Source organism: Pteropus medius, unplaced genomic scaffold (assembly GCF_902729225.1).
Source record: "Pteropus medius unplaced genomic scaffold, Ma_sr-lr_union100, whole genome shotgun sequence".
Taxonomy (NCBI): Eukaryota; Metazoa; Chordata; class Mammalia; order Chiroptera; family Pteropodidae; genus Pteropus; species Pteropus medius.
In genome coordinates, this window is record NW_024349796.1 from 6,595,858 (window position 1) to 6,608,848 (window position 12,991).

At 46.4% G+C, this 12,991-nt stretch overlaps 1 protein-coding gene across 1 annotated transcript in view; it reads right to left on the minus strand.

Moving 5' to 3' along the window:
• Positions 1 to 458: 458 nt before the first annotated feature.
• The window catches only part of DNAH14 (dynein axonemal heavy chain 14), a 209,823-nt gene continuing 197,290 nt past the window's right edge, over positions 459 to 12,991 (minus strand). Inside the window, exons 75-83 of the mRNA XM_039883632.1 lie at positions 11,851 to 12,048; positions 10,901 to 11,100; positions 9,282 to 9,442; positions 8,183 to 8,379; positions 7,129 to 7,241; positions 6,385 to 6,524; positions 4,458 to 4,621; positions 1,086 to 1,232; positions 459 to 689 (exon numbers count right to left, since the gene is read on the minus strand). Coding sequence (XP_039739566.1) covers positions 468 to 689; positions 1,086 to 1,232; positions 4,458 to 4,621; positions 6,385 to 6,524; positions 7,129 to 7,241; positions 8,183 to 8,379; positions 9,282 to 9,442; positions 10,901 to 11,100; positions 11,851 to 12,048 — 1,542 coding nt within the window. The 3' untranslated portion in view covers positions 459 to 467. The remainder of the gene's footprint in view (positions 690 to 1,085; positions 1,233 to 4,457; positions 4,622 to 6,384; positions 6,525 to 7,128; positions 7,242 to 8,182; positions 8,380 to 9,281; positions 9,443 to 10,900; positions 11,101 to 11,850; positions 12,049 to 12,991) is intronic.

Here is a 12,991-nt window from a genome sequence, read left to right on the forward strand (position 1 = left end):
GAAGTCAGAACGAGACTGTCTTTAAGGCAAGCTCCTCCTCCTTTCCTCGTCTCGGAAGCTGTGGTGTCTGGTTTTGTGTGACTCAGAGCATCCCAAGGACCGCTCCTCACACGTGTGGTTAGTTTACTGCCTATAACCGCGGATCTCACTGTTTGGAGTCACAAGGTTCATGAAAACACACCCTGGTATCTTGCCAGGTGCCATGGTTTTCATTTTTGGAAAAGTCAAACCAGCTGCAGCTCAGGACACGCTCACTGTCCTAAACCAGAGCCCATCTACACTAGGAAGAAAAGCAGCTGGAACATTCTCCCTCTCGCCGGGCTCACGTACCGGCGGGAGGAAGAGATTGCACCTGCCCGATCCGGCTGAAAAAAAAAAAATTTTACAAAAGGTATTGCCTACGTGTGAATATCTTGAAACACGTAAATCTGGTTAGAGTCAGAAATTCAGTGGTTTAGTATGGAAGTTTATTTTTCGTCCTCCTCACACAGCAATGCGACCTGCATTGTGATCCAGTGACTCGGAGGCTTCTTCGTGGATAAATACACCGATGTTAAGAAGTTCGAAGGGAAGCCAGTTTCTGGCAAGGTCCTTGACCTCTCAGGTGTCTGGTAAACTGGGCATTCAAAAGTATAGCGTTCTGATTCTGAATCTGTCTGGTTAGAAGCATTTGGACTTTGGGTGGAAATCTGAAAAAAAAAAATTCAAGAGTCAAATTGCATAGTTCAAGCAAACTAGTAGCTCACAGTTTCTAATATGCTAGATTTGGAGGATTTGTTACAAATTAAATACATTTAAGGTTAGGTGGTTATGTAACTTCACACGGAAATTATGCCTGAAAAAGTCCATTTTAAGGCGTAATTGTCATAGCTTTATAGAACATAAGAAAAAACATCGGATGTGGGCAAAACATCTATTTTAGGGCTTAGCGATATTTTAGGCTATTTTAAATGGTTTCCCGTCTGAAGTATATTGTCAAATTTCCATAGCGAGATCATGGGGAATGAGAAACAGAGGGGGCGGTTTGTGTTTCTGACGGGGAGCTCCGAGGTTTAGGATTCGCGATAAAACATTTGGGTGGTTACCTTGGTTGGCAAGAAGTATATTTCGGGAAAATCACAACACATTTCATAAGGCAGCGAGTCTTCTAATATCTTTTGTTCATGATTCCACCTTGCCCCCTCGATGAACAAACCAAAAACGTGAACGCCGATGTGTTTGGAGTCTGTGCCCTGAGATCAAAGAAAGGTGATGTTAGTGGGTCCCCAGCAGGTGGCTTCCTTTTAACAGGAGCTCCATTCCCAGGAGCAGGAGCAGGGCAGTGACAGAGAAAGCGGGTGGCTCCCTGTCCAGCCCAGTGAGGGACCACCTCTGCGCGAGGCAGGTCTTCCCAGGTTCTAAGGTGGGCTCTTCAACAAGTTCAGAGGCTTCGGTCTACACGTGAGGATCCCGAATCGACAAGTAGAACTCCGAATTTTCAGAATTATAACCCTTAGCCTCGCTTTTTAGAAGAGAAAGAGAACAATAACAAAACGAGGTAAAATCCACCGTGCTGACACTTTGTCACCTACTTCTACCACTGTGGCTGCAATGGTTCATTCGGGAATTTTAATTTAAATTTGAAAAGTCTAGGAGGGGTTCTACATCAGATCTTTGACGTGAAAAGGGTTAAATGCGTTTCCGATAAATTCTGTTAAGTAGAAAATTTTGTCGCCAATTTTGGGGGGTCCCAGGTGTATCCTGGGTGGGCCCGTAAGGTGTGTGGAGGAGCTGGGTGGCCCAGCACGATGTCCCCCGGGAAGGCTCGACAATTATGAAACACTTAGGAAAATAATCTGACGATAATTTCCTAAGACCAATGTGAAGAAAACAAAACTTACTAAAGGGTACCAATAAGCTGACGAAATGGGAAGACAAGTCACACTGCTATATGGAAAAACTCAGTGTCAAAAGGTGGCAATTCTCTCCCAAATCTACATGTAAGTATACTGAAACCTGACCCAAATCCCAGCGGGGTGTTTAAAAAGGTGACATGTGATCGGCCTAGTCTCAAATTCATCTGGAAGAGAAAAGCGTGCAAAAGTCAAGACAGTTTTAAAAAGGAACGAAGGAAGACAACACGGATGTCAGCATGGCCCAAAGCCATCTGCAGATTCGGGGCAATCCTTATTAAAATCCCAACGATAATTTTGGCAAAAATAGAGAAATCCATCCTAACATTCATATGGAATCTCAAGGACAACCGAATAAACAAAATGATCTTGAAGAATAAAGTTTGAGGTCGCACGCTTCCTGATTTCGAAGCTTCCCTCAAAGCTACAGTAATTAAGACTGTGCCACTGGCATAATGACAGCATGTAGAATAATACGGCAGAATAGAGAACTGGAAATAAACACTCAGGGATGCGCTCAAATGATGTGCGGTGTAGGTGCCATGATGTTCAGCAGGGGAAGGACAGCTTCTTCAACAAATGGTGTCGGGAAAGTCAGATAACAACACACAACATGGATTGTTAACGTACACTGTATACAAAAATTAACTCACAGTGGATCGAACCTAAACTTAAGGGCTAAAGCTATAAACTTAGGGGAAAAGTTTTACACCAGTGGATGTGTTAATGATTTCTTGGATATGACACCAAAAGCCCAGACGACAAAAGAAAAAATAAATAAATTGGGCCACATCGAAATTAAAAACTTTCGTACATCAAAGGACACTATCAGCAGAGTGAAGAGGATGGGAGAAATATTTGTAAATCATACATCTAATAAAAGATTAGTCTCTAGAATACATAAGAAACTCTTACAATTCAACAATAAAAACAAAAAAAATTCTGATTAAAAAATAAGCAAAGAACTTGAATAGACATTTCTCCAAAGATGATATACAAATAGCCAACGAGCACACGAAAAGATGTTCAACCTCGTTAGTCATTAGTGAAATGTAGATTGAAATCACAGTAAGATACCACTTCGCATCCACTGGGATGGCTACTTGAGTCTAAACCCCAGAAAATAACAGTATTGCTGAGGATGTGAAGAAATGAGAACCCCATGTGTTGCTGGTGGAAATGTAAAATAGTGCAGCCACTATGCAAAACAGGATGCCCGCCCCGCTCCAATGAACAGAATGACCACGTGATCCAACAACCCCACTCCTGCACACACACACACACACACACACAATAACGGAAAGCAGGGACTCAAACAGATACCTGTACACCCGTGTTCACTGCAGCACTACTCACAATAGCCAAGGGACGGAAGCCACCCGAGTGTCCCCTGACAGATGAACGGATGAACAAAATGAGGTATTATGGCCTGAATGTCTACGTCCCAACCAGATTCGCATGTCGAAGCCTTGTTGCTATCCCTATGGGAAGAGACACCAGATAGCTCGCTCTCTCTCCACGTGTGTCCGGGGAAAGGCCATGTGAGGACAGAGTGAGGCCACTGCCTGTAAGGCAGGAAGGGCGCTCTCAGCTGGCACCCTGGGAGCGGGCGCCCGGCTTCCAGACCTGGGAGAAAGGAAGTGTCTATTGTTTGGGCCGCCGAGTCTGTGGTGTTTTGTTGTGGCAGCCTGAGCTAAGACATGCAGTATATACACACAACGAAATATATTTTGGTCTTAGAAACAAAGGAAATCTGATGCGCACTACCACACTGATGACTACTAAAGACATGCTAAGTGAAAAAAGCCAGTGACGAAAGGACACACGATACCGGATTCCATTTCTATGAGGTTCCGGCAGTAGTCAGATTCGTGGGGACTATAAGGAGAATGGTGGTCAGATTGGGGGGAAGTGTTTCACGGGAAGATGCAATAGTTCTGGTGATGGATGGTGGTGACTGGTGTACAGCACTGTGCATATACTTCATGCCAGTTAAAAACAGTTAAATTTTATGTTATGTATATTTTACCACAATAAAAAATTGAAAAAATTAATAAAACTTTGATGAAAAACAAACAAACAAACAGAAAAACGAGGACTGGCTTGCTCTACCCAGTGTCCACATATAACTGTAAAACTTCTAGACCTGTGTGGTGTGGGTCCTGGAGTAGAGAAATGGTTTCCCAGAACAGGTTAGAATTTAGCGAGAGACAATGATGGTCCTTGAAGTTGGTGGGGGTGACGGTGGGGGAGCGACAGGGCTGGGGTTGGCCTCGGGCACGGGCTGCCGCCTCTGGTTGCTCAGAGAGCATTGGCTGAGGGCCACCGAGCTGCCCTGCAGGCTGGTGGGGGTTTCTGCTTGGAAGCTGGCCAGACTCCGGCGTGAGTGGCAGAGACACCGTTTGCGGGACCGAAGGGGGCTGGGCCTCGGCCAGGCCGCCTGTCCGGTGCCCAGCGTGGTGCCCGCCGCGGGGCAAGGGGCCGAATCAAGGCCCGTCGGGGAAACGAGGGACTGAGCGAACAAGGGGGAGGTGGCTCTTTCTGAGCTTTTCAGCACGCCAGCACCTTAAAGGCCCTCCTGACGATGTTGAGTTTCTTCTGGATGATGAGGGAGAACTCCTTCTCTTTGGTGTCAGCCGTGTCAGAGAGCACGTGGTGCGTAAACGTGAGGACGTCTACGGAGAGTCCCTGGGACCGCCCGTAGTCCTGCAGCACAGCAGTCAGGAAGGCTTTGGAGAGAAGCACACACAGCAGGCTCCTTGTGAGTCGGGGATTCAGGGAATGCACCCTTCCTAAAGGCTTATGGGGGGTGGGGGCGCGAGTTAGCAACACTGATGCCTCACGGGGAGGGAAGAATGGAGAAGAGAGAGGGTCAGGAAATGCAAGAGGCGGCTGTGAGCCTGGGCTGGTGGGAGGAAAGTGTGAATCCAGCCGCCTCGCTCGGCGATATTTGATATCTGTGGACCACTGCATGAGCTCCCTGGGGAATGCGTGTTGCTTTGTAGGCCCAGCGCCCCTCTCGTACTCCCCACAGGTACAGAGGGGCTATAAATCCTAAGACCTTAAATCCTGAGAACTTGCCCACTTCTCGCCCATTCTCGGTTGATCGCGGTACCTCATCCTCCTGGCAACCAGGACGGTTCCCAGGGGCAAGTGAAGACCCAAGAGCGGGTCAGAGTCTTTCTCAAGACATGACATACGCACACCCTGGAAGAAGAAGGCCCTTTTCCCTGTGGACTTGCTAAGCTGCGTGTGACCGCTTTTCCCCCTTGGTTTCGTGGAGAAAGGCTAGGTACAGCAGAAGAAAATGAGACCAACATGTACTGGAAACAAGGCCGAGATATGAGGCCACAGGCCGAGAGCCACACTGAGGACAACCGACCGTCTGGATCCAGCCACGCCTGAAGCTGGCCAGACCCCTTGACTTCCTTTCCACTTCTATGAGCCTATAACTTGCCCTGGTGTGCTCACCAGGTTGCGATTGCGTTCTGTAGCTCCATACCGAGATGCCTAACACAACTCCTAAGCGTGCTCCTTGCCACCAGCTCCTCCTTCCCCCGTGAGTCCATCCTGCAACTTCGTCCCAGTTCTCGAGTGTGTGATGACCCTGCATGGAATCCTCCAGCCCAGCGCTCACAGAGTGAATTTTAGTCTCCGTATCTGGGCAGTTAAAACCCTGCTAGACTGGTGTGCCTCCTCCACCCTGCTGCTACACGCAATAGCCTCCGAGACCGTGTCCCCGACCTGGTGTCTTTCCTCATGCCGTCTGCCTTGGACGACCTTCTTCCAGTTTCCCTATGATTCCCCAAAGCCCACGAAGCCACCGATATGGGCCCAGCCAGCAGAGACCGTGCCCTCCTCATGTGCCTTCCAGAGGCCTGCGGGCTCCAGGAGACGGGACCCGGGTTTTGAGCATCTCTGTGCCCGTGGCAGCAGCTGTCACGTGCGGCCCTGTCCGACGGGCTCAGTGACTCCTGGCCGCACCAACTTTGTCCCGCGCAGACGTCTCTCTTGAGCTCCAGCCCCTGGTGGCCGATTTCTGACCGACACTGTTCGGTATCCTCTGAACATCCCAAACTCGACGTGACTGTCGTTTTACGCCCATCGCTTTCTCCTCTCCCTGTGCTCCCTGTGCCAGTAAGCGACATCAGCATCCGCCCGGCTCTCTAAGCCAGAAGCTGGGAGTCACGCTTGGCGCCTCCCTCCCTCTGACCCCAGCCTCTCCGACATGGTGGCCACCTGATCTGCTTCCTGAATGGCCTCCTTGTCCACTTCCACCCCCTCCCAGTGTCCTGCTCCACGTCGCCACCACGTCACCACCACGTCGAGACCGGAGAGTAAAGCAGACTCTCGAAGGATCAGGACCCGGACTGCTGTCACGCTCGCTAGAGGCCCTGTCGTGGGGCCTGTCGCCCTAAAGGAACGGGGAGGGGCTGGCGGTGGAGGGACTGCCTGGGCCAGGTGCGGGGCTGGTCCTGGCTGTCATGCTCACCTTGTGGGAAGAAGAAAGCCGGGAGCCAGTATCTTGCAGGAAATCCTTCAAAGAAGTTACTTGTTTCATCGTTAGGACTTTGGGGGTTGGGGTTAGGTGACGGAACAGAGTGTTTCCAAGCTGCGATAAATCTCATGTACCTGTCAGAACAGACCGCGGGGCGGGTGGTTAAGGGCGTAATAACTGCACGCTTTCGATTATCTGAGCGATTCCCTCCAGTCCTTCCTCGCTCCCTCCCTTCCTTTTCAACTCGGGCACCTTGTCCTGTGTTTTAACGGAGACCAGCTATGTCCTTAAAGCTCCTGAGATCATCAAGCACTAGAAGGCGTTACATTTGGATAACAAAGGATGTTGTTATTATAGCAGGAATCCTGGCCGGGCCCTGCAGAGAGCCCTGTGGGTCGTTTCTGAGTTACTGACTTCTCTAAAAGGATATATCCTATTTTGTATCATGTTATTTAAAAATTACAAGTAACTAATTCTTATTTCTTTTCATATCTCCCCCTGTAAATAATAGAAAGAGAAATGGACTAGGTTCTGCTTCTGTCTCTGTCTCTTAGAGCGAGTGACCTTGGGCAAGACTCGCGAGTTCGTAGGTCTCCACTTCCTCATCCCAAACCGAAGCGTTCCTCCCTCGCTTACTCCACCTGAGGCCAGGCGCATGATGTTGTGTTAACTTATGAAGTAAACTGTTAAGCTCTAAGCAAAAATAAGGCAGAAGTGTGAAGCGGCTTTCATCCGTACCGATGGTGGATCGCGGTGTAGGCCATTTTGGCCCAGGTATTGAAGAAATTCAGTCGCTGGATGAGATCGTTAACCCAGGAGCTCAGGGGTTTACATGACTTGTAGGCGGATTTCTGTGAGGATTTAGAGACAGGTGCATAATTTTTTAAAGATTTTTTTTTTTCTGGCCTATGGGAACAACTTGTTGCCAGGGGCAACAGGGGCAAGAGAGGCCAGAATTTTACAGCCAGTATCCACCCCACCCTCAACTCCTACTTTACGAAAGGAATTTTAATAGCCCCCCCATACAGGGCTCCCCTCTCCCCGCTCCCACCTCACTGTACACAGCTGTTTGGCTCCCTTTGGCCCCTGGCTCACAGCAGCCTGGGCCTACGGCCAGCTCAGCTTGGAGCCGACCTGAGTCTTGAGCTTGCCTTGGTGCTGGGCACCAGCCGGCCCCTATCGGCTGGCTCATCTTGTGGACTTGTGCTCAGCCCTGCCTCCCCGCCGCCCGTGTGCCTCTTGGGAGGCCCCGGTGGGAGTGGAATGGGCTGTCGGTCCCAGTGCTGCTGGCTTTCTTGGCACTTCTCAAACTCTACTTTGGGTTTCTTGAGTCTACAGGACACATACCTCTTTCTAAGCACATATATAAACAAGCATTTTACAGAAATCTATACGTTTTTAGAATCCTTAAATATGACAGATTTTCCTGATACTTGAAAAAAATTTAACAATACGTCTTCGAGATTTTTTTCAGTACCTCAGTACATATCTCATCTGTACGTATCCTAATTTATCTAATCAGAGTCCTATGAATAGATACTCAAGTTGTTTTCAGCTTTATGCTATTTGAAACAGTCCTGCGATAAACATCTCTGAGATAAATTTAAGTAGAACTGCCAGATTGCCCTCCAAGAGCGTTTATCAATATATACTCACACCAAAAGTGTGTCGGCATTTTTTAATGGATACATAATATTTCATCATGTGGATGTACCACAGTTAACTTACCTATTGCTTGCAACTGGGGTATTTATTTCAATCCAGCAAGTAAATGGAAATGATCATTGCTTACCTGCCACAATTTCGGCACTCTCATTTTAAGGAAAGAGTCATATATTTCCTCCAATTCTTGGGTGAGCATGATCTCTCCTTTTATGGAAAGTTGAAGATTTTTTAAAGATTCATGTAAAACAATTAATAACTTATTAAATCGTTCGATTTCTTGGTTCAGAAAGGTTAGCAAGACACAATGGATGAGGGGATCGTAGCCTGGATTAAAAAAAAAGAGATAAAATTACAATAACCTTCACGTAAAATGAGGCTTTACATGGAGAGAGAGAAGATTTGGAAATTAAAAGAATTTCATTTGTCTAGACCAGAGATTGAAAGACGTTTTCTGCAGAAGGCCAGTTAGTAAATGTTCTAGGCTCTGCGGGCCATATGGTCTCTGCATGGCCGTATTCCAACACACGTTACTTGTGGGAACTCAAATTGGCCCTGCCTCCCCCCGTGTGCCTCTTGGGACACATACATAATATTTACGTGTCACAAAATATTATTCTTTTGATTTCTTCCAGCCGTTTTAGCTTGCAGGCTGCATGGGAACAGACGGTGGGCTGGATTCGTCCCACAGGCCCTGGTCCGCCCACCGCTGATCTAGACTTCACCATAGTACGATTTTGATAGACAATTGCCCGACATTGGGTTCCAAAACGAATCTTTTTAAAAGGGTTAAAGGATGGATGTTGAAAATTTAACCGGGCAAATTACCGCAGTCCAATACTTTAGCTCCTTGGAGCTGGGCCTAGAACCAACTCATGCCGCATCGTGAGGCAGAGAGAACATGGGCCTAGAAGCTCTTTAGAATCTCTCAAGCAGAGCTGCTGCTTTCTGTTGCTATAACGATTATTTCTTCACTTTTAGTCTCAAGGCCATCGCCCCATCCAATCTCCAAAACCAAAAATGAACCCGAGGCATCATTTCCTTTTCTACACATCTTCTCCCAACTTGAAGAGAGAAGGTCGGTGGCAGAGATCTAGCCTTTCATGCCCCCTCAGCCTCTTTACCTCTGTGGCTTCTTTCGTCCTCTCTACTCCACCTTCCTCCTGAGGCCAGCTTCCCTTCGCCGAGGAGGTGGCAGCGAGGGGAGGGAACCCATGGGACGTGCTTACCGTTGATACTCTTATAAAGAGAGTCCCAGATGGGGCTCGACATGATGGACTTCAGCGTGTTTGGCGTTCCGGTACATTCTTCTTTCTCCACAGACAGGGGCACCCGCTTCATCATGTCAGACAAGATTTCTGTCACCAGCTCGTCATTACTCTGCTCATGACTGCAAAAGAAGTGAAGGGAAGAATGAGCGCCAGGGCCGGCCGCTCCAGGTGACCCCTCCAGGAGACCCCTCTGTGAAGGTGAACGCAGTGTCACAGCAAGAACTGTGAAACCGTGACCAGGAGACCCGTGGACACTTAGAGACACCACGGGGTTCACTTCATTTTACAGACGAGGAAACTGTTCCATGCGCTTTAGACGTTTGCAAAGAAAGTGGTCTCTTTAAAGTTTTCTTAAGATTTCATTGTAAAATGTTCATCGTCTGAATGTATCTGCATGAAAGGGGTCCCAAGACTGGAACGAGAAAGAGGAGGCAGCCAGATGGAAGATGCTTAGGCCGCCGTCTAGGTTATTCGACCGTGTCGCAATTCCTGTGTTCACATAAAGTGTCCCCGGTCACACGCTCAGCGGGTGACGACTGGAGGACAGTGTGTGTCCAGGTCTGGGTGAGGCTGTGCTACTAAACAAAGCCATAAAACTAAAGCTGCGGGAGCTTTTGGGGTCCTTTCAAAGATGAGGAACCCAGGGCTCAGAGAGGTGACAGGACCTCCCTAAACAGTTAGTGGATGAGTAGGGAACGGGACATACCTCTTCCAGGTTCCCGCTCTGTTACTCTATATACTAGTGGGGACAAACGGGCATCCCAGGTAAAACACAGCCAAATGGCTGTCCAAGTAGGTGGCAATCCGAAACGACAGCTAATTATTCAGTTCAACAGTCAGTTCACAACTCGCATGAAGTAAGACGTGTCCTTGTTTGGTTGTCGCGCTTTGTTTTTGATTTTAGAAATAGGGTTCCTCAGTGGAATTCATCCGAGGCGGCTTCAAATGGTGGGGAGGGAAGATCGATCCCTTTGACAGTCAAGGCGCTGAGGCCTTAAGCCATGTCGTCCTGGCATTCCCGGACACCATCTCATTTTATAGTCACAGGCTTGAGGAGGCCTGAGAGTGTGGGCTGTACGTGTTACGCCGTTTAAACCTCACAATGGCCTTGATGGGTAGACAGATCCCATCTCCATTTACGGATAAGTAGGGTGAGGAGATGGAGGCAGTGTGACCTTGGGTGCAGAGCTAATGGGGGGGTGTAATCAACGCAGGCTTTTAAAAGCAGGGCCCGTTCCTCTCGACCATTCTGTCCTCTGACTTATTATGATGGTTATGTTCCCCTCTCCTACAGAATAGGGCATTTCACATTTAAACAACTTCAGTTTAAAAATACCACTCACCAGGTACAATTCAATTAATCACTTGACAAAGATTTATTGAGTAACTGCTATACGCTTGGTAATTATATATATGTATGTGTATCCGTGCACGTATGTGTATACTTGCTTCCGTGCCATTTGGAGAATTTAGATTATATTTTTTCTGGAAGTCCTATATTGTATCTCTTCACATAAATATTTAAGAGTTTTCGACTATATGATTTTTCTAATGTAACTACCAATAGTGAGCCTTACCTGACCTTGAGGCCGGTATGGGTGGTTCTTGGTTTCAGGATAATGAGATTGTCAATGAAATCCTGGCTTTGGATCTCCCTGCAGCCCCGGGTGGCCTCGGGGTGCAGCCCCAAGAGCTCGGGAGGGTCATCGTCAGGTAAGGACTGGATGACGAGTAGGTAATCCTCTATGCTTGCAGATCCTGGCACTGGCAGATATATCTGAACATTTAAAAATTGTTAGTTTTTGCCTGTTGAGGTGTCTACCTGAAATAATGCACGAACACAATATTTCCCCACGAAATTTTATACAGAAGGTTCTTCTTATACACATAAGAAGGTGACATATTCTAGACACTTCTGTCAAAAGCTACATCTGGGGCCATCGTAGGATAAAGTTCAGTTGCATGATATGCACATATAACTTTCTTGCTGGGAAAAGAGAAAAAGAAAGAAAGGAAGATCCTTAAAGGCTAGAGTGATTCTGACTACCCATTGCCTCAATAAGCCATATCTGGAGACAATGAATGCACCCAAACTTTAACGAATCATTTTCACTTTGGTAAAACCTGTAGAAGGAATGAGAGTGAACTTAGTAACTGACCACTCAGCAATCGGTGATGGGGGTCCAAAGGTAAAAACTTCCAGTTATAAAATAAATTTAAAAACAAAGGGAGAAACTATTTAATGGGAAAAAAAGAGAGCTCTTTCTTCCTGTTTACCAGCTGTAGCTTCCTGTTCCTTAGCCGTAACTAACGACTGTTGAGATAAAGGCTCTATAAGGACAGCTCTTGGCTGGATAGACGAAATGGTAATGAATAGAGTAATGGCAAATTAATTTTGTAATACCCAAAGTTAACAAAAGCCACTACGGGTGAACATTAAGATTTATTTAAATGCAGATTTTAAGTAATGCAACAAGATTTCGTTAAAAATAATCAAGGGATGTGAGAAAATAAATCCCTTTCTTACCTCAACGCCAGAGAAACCGAAGCTCTCTTCCAGCACTTCGGGATTACAAAATTTGTAGAGAAGGGTGTTCAGACATCGCCTGTCCCAGTCATCAGTCACGCAGCCACCGTAAACCACGTCCCCAATCAGGAAGCGCAGTTCTTGCCACGGAATGGTGGCCTGCATGCTCAGAGCGTTTTCCAACACCTTTATGGCAACCTGTAGAAAACCCATGAGTTTTTATTATTTTGGTATGTGTTTTTAGCTTATTCTGATATGTTAACATAAAGTCAACGACTCTCAAACAGCTTTGGCTGTTTCTTTTAAACAATATAAAGAAATATCAGGAGGAATGTAAGCATTAGGATCTACATTTTTATCCATGAATTCTTTTTTGTCATTGAACAAACGTTGAACTACTTAACTAATTATTATTTTTACGATAGACAGAACAATCCTGTGGTACTGAATTCCGAAGTTACAAAACAAGTTACAAGTTACAAGGGAAAGTGAATTTTTTCCTACTTTCTACTCTAGCTATTAGATCCTGTCCCTCGAGGCCACCACTGTCATTTTCTTGGGTTCTCTTACACGGATATTCTATGTAACCGTTTGCACAGAAATTGATTTCATTCCTCCTTCTCTCTCTCCTTCTCTTCCTTTCTACCCTCCTCCTGTCCTTCAAGAATCTCTCATCACTCTCTCCCATCTTTTTTTTCTCTTTCCTGTCTTCTTCCTTTCTTCCACAGATGCTAGTGTAGCATACACACCGAACTGCAGTAGGACGAAATATCTTGGGCTGTTGTTGTTCAGTGGCTGTAACGATTCATATTTCCACTAACGATGTCACCGTTCTCTCATTCCTGATACCAATAGATGTTGGTCTATTTAATTTTTGCCAGTCTGATGGGTGGTACTTTGCTGTTAGTATAACTTGTATTTCACCTAGTAATAGTTATTTTGAGCATCTTTTCTTATGTCTGCTGGTCATTAGATTTGATTTTCTATATATTACTTATTTTTCCTTTGGATTGTTTGTCTTATTCTTGTTAATATTTTAAGAGTGTTTTGTATATTATAGATGTTAACTCTTTGTCAGTCATTTGTATTGCAAATATTATCCTAAGTCTGTGATTTGTCTATTGACTTTATTTTGTCACCA